This window comes from Netta rufina, assembly GCF_964035555.1.
Source record: "Netta rufina genome assembly, chromosome: Z".
Taxonomy (NCBI): Eukaryota; Metazoa; Chordata; class Aves; order Anseriformes; family Anatidae; genus Netta; species Netta rufina.
The window spans coordinates 5,801,107-5,807,106 of record NC_140126.1 but is presented as its reverse complement, the minus strand read 5'-3'; the positions used below and the strand labels follow the sequence as shown (position 1 = coordinate 5,807,106).

Genomic DNA, 6,000 nt, shown 5'->3' with positions numbered 1-6,000 from the left:
CGCTGCAAGCCACCTCGGTGTCCCCAGCACACCAGGATGAGCGTGGCAGGGGCATGGAGCCCTCAACCCACATGGAGGGACTCGGGGAGGGGTGGCAAAGCAGGGACAAGGGACACACACCCAGCCACAGGGTCCCAACCCTGGGAGCTACCCGGGCACCCACCCACGGGGCAGGGAGAGGGGCACCCCGTCACCCACGGACCTGCACCCAGGGGTAGGAGGCCCCCAGCTCGGCCGCCAGCTCTGCCCAGGCGTCGATCACGGCGCGGATCTCCGCCAGCGACATGAGGGGCAGCGTCAGGTCGGACCAGGGGTGGAAGCACATCACCTTGCTGCGGAAAGGGACGCATGTGGGGCGCCCTGGGGACCCCCAAGGACCCCCGTGGCCCTGCTGGGGAAGCACAGCACCCCAAAAACCCAAGAAGATGTGTGCAGGAAAGCAAAAAGGGAGCGGGCTCCATCCTGCTCGTCCCAGGGACGTCACAGCCGTGTCCCCCCCCCCCGAGTACTCACCACACACCCCGGGCGGCTGCTGCTTGAAACAGGGGGTGGTCGCTGTCACCTGGGGGGGACAGAGAGCTGGGAGGGCCCATCCCGTAAGGACCAGAGGGTCCCCAACACCCCGCTGTCCCCCCAGGACTTACCGGGTGCGGGGGAATCAGGCTGCAACGCAGGGAAGTCATTGGGGAAGACGAAAGTGCCCTCGTAGTGGGGGTTCACCTGCAGGAGGGGGAAGAAATTAGGGTCACGGGGGGGGGACACAAGGCAGAGGACGGGGTGCGGGTGTCGGGGTGCCCGGCAGTACCTCGCCGTTGGCCCGGGTGGCCCCGGGGCAGAGGGGGTTGGCGGGGTCCCATCGGGGCACGTCCTCGGCAGGGGGCTGCTCCAGCTGCCCCCGCCAGGGCCGCCTGACGCGGTGTGCGGACACCAGCACCCACTCGTCCCGCAGCGGGTTGTGGCGGCAGTGCTGGTGCTCTGCGGGGTGAGCGGGGGGCCGTGGGGTCACCCACGGTGACAGGGACACGAGTGGGGTGCGGGGGATGCACTTTGGGGTGTGCAGGATCACAAGCGGGGTGTAGGGGGGCATAAAGGGGGGATGCGAGGGGGCACGAGAGGGGTGCGGGGGGCACACGTGGGGATGCAGGGGAGCACGAGTGGGGCGCGGAGGGGCATGCACGGGGGGCAGGAGTGGGGCACAGAGGGACACGAGTGGGACATGGGGGTGGAGGGGACACGCGTGGGGGTGGAGGGGACACGCGTGGGGCGCAGAAGGGCACAAGTGGGCGACGGGGGGGACAGACGATTAGGGAGCGGGGGGACACGAGCAGGGTGCGGGGGGCCACGCGTGGAGCTCGCACGCCCCCTCCTTTCCCCCCGCCGTACCGCTGGCACTGAACCCCCGTCCCCCTCCGGCTTCCTCCATGCCTCCACCACCCCGGAAGCCTCCGTGGGCCCTTCCCCACCCCTTCCTTCCCTTCCCTTCCCTTCCCCGTCCCCTCCCCGGTCCCTCCCCTCCGCGCCGGCGCAGGCGGGCGGGGGGCGGTGGAGCCTCGACGGGGCGGTCCCGGGGCGGTCCAGGGACGGAGGGGAGCCGCAGCCATGGGGTTGTCGGGGTCGTGGGCTCTGCGGGTCGGGCTGGCTTTGGGGGCTTTGGCCTTGCTGCTGCAGGGTCTGCGGGGCTGGCTGGCCTGCAAGAGGTACGAGTTCCAGCCCGCCGAGATCGCCCAGCTCGCCCGGCACCACGCGGGTAGGTTTGGGGGGGGCGGCAGGGGCTGGGTCCGTCGGGGATGGGGAGGGGGTGGTGGTGGTGGTGGTATCGGTGGGGCAGGGTCGCTGGGGTCCCGCTGGCTGCCCTGTAGGTGGTGAGAGGATGGGTGCTGTGCCAAACAGCAGGGATGGGGGAGGGCTGGCACAGGGAGACCCCCCCCCCCCCGCCCCCGAGGGATGCGCTGGGACCCCACGGCTGGCTATGGGGTCGTAAGGGATTAGATGGGATCTAACCCATCTAGTCTGTTGCCGCAGGGTTGGACCATGAGCTGGCGTTCTCCAAGATCATCGTGGAGCTGCGGAAGAAGCACCCGGGCCACATCCTGCCCGACGAGGACCTGCAGTGGGTGTTTGTGAACGCGGGCGGCTGGATGGGCTCCATGTGCCTGCTGCACGCCTCCCTCACCGAGTACGTGCTGCTCTTCGGGACGGCCGTCGACACCGGGGGACACTCAGGTATGTTATAAATGGCTCAGGATTCAAATTAGGATTAAATAAAAAAATAGGATTTATTGAAAGAATATAAAGGAATAGAGGTAAGCAAAGAGTGCTGGGTGCACCGGGAGTCTCCGCTCCACCAGGACGCACACCAGTTACATCAAGCAGCTGATTTTTATGCTCCTAGACTAATACAGATTCATTACTACTTCTAAAAAAAATAGATTATTAAAATTAGCTTCTGGGGTGCAGTCCCTCCTACTGGAGCATGCACAGTCTCCTCTGGGGTCTCTTCTGGGGGTCTCTAGGGGTCTTTCATGCTGAAGGCTCGTAGTCTTCCTCTCCACCTTTGTACTTACTGGGCACCATACCAAGTTTACAGAACACCTTCTTCAAAACACCTTCTTCAAATCTTGTCTCCCAGCCGCTTTTCAGCTTCTTTCTCGGCCCCCCCCTAACCAGATACCAAAGATCCACATAGTATCCCATAACAGTCACTAGTTGTTATCAGTTGTTCTGAAACTCCCAGACACACGGGTAATTAAAACATTCTTCCCCAGCCATTCACAGACACATCTATAGCAGTGTTAGAAATAGAAGTCCGGAATAACAAAAGCAAACAGGTTCATAAATTTAAGAAGTGATAAATTGACTAGAATGAGGAATGAGGGGGAGACTGGGACACACTGCAGCTGTGGTTCAAGAATTAAATTGCCAGTGCAGGGCCCAGAGGCAGACAGGATTCAAACAGAATTGTTCTTTATGGACACGAATTGTTAAAACATTCCTCACAATCCCTTACCTTATTTTAATATCAACAATTCGTGTCACTTCTGTTGTTAATAACTGGATTTCATCAGTCCGTTCTTGGAGGGTCCAATTCTTAAACATCATAATTGACATATCCCCTTCCTTTTTTAATGAAGTTATTACAAATGTACTATTTATCACCCGGTGTATTAATAACGTAAGGCAAGGTATCATACAAGGTATATACAATAACATAATTACACCACATGACAATAAAAATAACACTCTTTTAAACCATGGTCCACCAGGCAGCCATGAAAATAAATCCCATTCCATATCCTTCCAGGTTTGTGTTTGCTCGCTCACCTCCCCCCCTTCCTTCTCTGGGATGGGAGAGAGAAATGGGAAAGTGAAGCCTGTGAGTTGAGATAAAAACAAGAAAATAATAACAATAATAATAACAATAATTATGATAATAGTACTACTAGTAATAATGTGTACGAAACAAGTGATGCACAATGCAATTGCTCACCACCTGCTGTCCGATGCCCAACCTAACCCTGAGCAGTCCGGCCCTCCTCCCAGCCTGCCTGCTGGCAGGACAGTGAGAAGCTGAATTTGGCTTGGTCCTTGGCTTGGTGTAAGCACTGCTCTGTAACAATTAAAAACAATTAAAACATCAGCATATTATTAACATTCTTCTCATCCTAAACCAGAACATAACATTCTATCAGCTACTAGGAAGAAACACCCTTTTTATCAATCTTTAAACAGCAATTACTAAAGCTAAATTTTCCACAGACTTCTCCTTCTTGTGCTAGTAAATAATCCAAAGCTAGGCAATTTTGATACAAAGCAGTTCTCATCTTTATAACTCATTTAGATCAGTTCTCATCATTTATAACAGGTAGGTGGGGAAAGAAGGGTTTCTCCGAGGTCTGTGAGCCCTGCTCCTGCTGGCACCATCCTTCCCCCGGGGCTGGCATCCCTCCCGTCCCCAGCAGGGATGCTCAGAGCCGGTGCTGTGCCCTCTGCAGGTCGGTACTGGGCGGATATCTCCGACACCGTCATCTCGGGCACCTTCCGGCAGTGGAAGGAGGGGACCACCAGGAGTGAGATCTACTATCCTGGTAAGCACACAGAGGGGGCTGTCACGGAGCTGCCCCCGTCCATCTGGCACAGCCAGGAGCTCGGGATGAGGCACCCCAGGTCCCCAACACCTTCCTGGGTGCCAGTAGCCCTGGTGCAAAAGAATGGGGAGGGGCAGGGGTGTGTGGAGCAGGGCCTGGCCCCACACAGCTCCTCGTTGACGTGGGACGGCCGCTGGGAGCAATACCACCCTCCTGTGTGTTTTGGCAGGGGACACCATCGTGCACCAGGCAGGAGAGGCCACGTCGGTGCAGTGGAGCGCGGGCACCTGGATGGTGGAGTACGGCCGGGGCTTCATCCCCTCCACGCTCACCTTCGCCCTGGCTGACACCCTCTTCAGCACTCAGGACTTCCTCACCCTCTTCTACACCCTGCGCGTCTACGCCAAGGGCCTGCTCCTGGAAGCCAGCGCCTTCATCAACACCTTGGGGTGCTGAGCCCGGCCGGCTGGGCTTCCCCGCCAGCCTTCCTCCCCCCTTCTCCTCCTCCCCCTCCTCCTCCTCCTCCTCCTCCTCCTCCTCCTCCTCCTTCTTCCTCCTCTCCAGGCCGCAGGTCCCAAAACCTGGGGATGAGGATGCTGGTGCGAGCCGGGCTGCCCTGTGCCCCTCGGGGCAGGGTGCACGGGGAAAGCCGGCCCCAAACAGCCTCAGCAGAGGTCAGACAGGAGGTTGCTGGTGTCCTGGCTGGGCTGGCGAGCTGCCGTGACTGCAGTCAGCACAGAGCATGGCGTCCAGCTGGCAGCTCCTGCCCTGGCTCTCATCCCCATGGACATGGGTTGGCAGCACGCAGTGTCCCCATGGTACCAGGGGGCTCTGCGCCGGGACCCCCAGGCAGCCAGGGGATACCTGGCCTCTGCACTGGAGGTCTGTCCTGGGCTGGCCCCTAGCCCCAGTGTGTCATCTTCCCCGGGGATATGGGGGCTGGAGGAGGGTCCCTTTCCCACGCACCCCCCACTGTCCTCCCAGGGGGGACAGCCACCGTCTGTCGCCTTAACCGAGCGTGGCCTCCAGGCTGTGCACGTACCTAGTGTCTGCGGGTGCCCGAACCCCCAAATCAGCTCAGGATGGGACTTTGCCCCTCAAAATGCTTCCCCTGCCCGAGGCCCATCGGGTTCCCTGGCCGAGCTGGGGTACGACCCCGCTCACCGCCCCGTGCCTGACGCCGGACCCGCGCGGGCTCGCTGCTCCGTGCTGTTGCCAAAATTACGTGCGTGTGTGCGTGTGTGAGTATGTCCTGGCCACCGGGCCTGTAGCATGTTCCTCCTCCCACTCCCCATAGTGCCCTTGTCCTGCCGACCAGCAGCCCCACACGCGGGCTACGTCTTAATTTGCTACCCAAAAAGAAATGTCAGTAATAAACGTCTTCATCCCACCTGCCTGGGAAGTCTCTGGAGCATGCCACGCGGTATGGGGCAGGGTCTGGATGCCTCTAGGGACAGCTGGGTGTCCCCGGAGGGGCACAGCGGGACAGGGGTGGGTGTGTGGGGAGCAGGATAATGTGCATGGGTGTGAGACGGGCACAGCAGGTACTCGGTGGGTGCACAGGTGCAAGCAGGTGGGTGTGCGTGGGTTGGGCGTGCACAGGTGTGGGTGTACAGACAGGTAAATGTTTGCAGGGGGGTATGGCCAGGATGTGTGTGCACACACTGGGATATATGGAGAGCGATTGTGCACTGATCCATACGGTGAGAACAAGTGTGTGCACACACCTTGGGCACGTTTGCACAAATCTATGTGCGTGTGCACATAGGAGAGCGCTGTGCGTGCCTCTGTAGGGTGCACGCATGCACAGCCCAAGAGCATAGGCGTGTGTGCGTGCACAGGGGTGTGTTTGTGTGCGTGCACAGGGGTGTGTTTGTGTGCGTGCCAGGGTTCCTGCGGGCCTGTCGGGGAGCAT

General features: G+C 59.6%; 2 protein-coding genes across 2 annotated transcripts; one reads left to right on the top strand and one right to left on the bottom strand.

Annotated features, from left to right (window-relative positions):
- Window positions 1–190: 190 nt before the first annotated feature.
- On the bottom strand, window positions 191–1,443 carry GALT (galactose-1-phosphate uridylyltransferase; the record flags this gene model as incomplete). The annotated part of the gene is made up of 5 exons (XM_084305113.1): window positions 1,384–1,443; window positions 806–975; window positions 645–720; window positions 514–562; window positions 191–332 (listed from the first exon to the last, which is right to left on the bottom strand). Exons 1-5 carry the CDS (start codon window positions 1,421–1,423, stop codon window positions 191–193), a joined length of 477 nt encoding a protein of 158 aa, XP_084161239.1. The 5' UTR covers window positions 1,424–1,443.
- Window positions 1,444–1,569: 126 nt separating this feature from the next.
- On the top strand, window positions 1,570–5,468 carry SIGMAR1 (sigma non-opioid intracellular receptor 1). The gene is made up of 4 exons (XM_084304798.1): window positions 1,570–1,747; window positions 2,023–2,223; window positions 3,993–4,085; window positions 4,315–5,468. Exons 1-4 carry the CDS (start codon window positions 1,600–1,602, stop codon window positions 4,539–4,541), a joined length of 669 nt encoding a protein of 222 aa, XP_084160924.1. The 5' UTR covers window positions 1,570–1,599; the 3' UTR covers window positions 4,542–5,468.
- The last annotated feature ends 532 nt before the right edge of the window (window positions 5,469–6,000 follow it).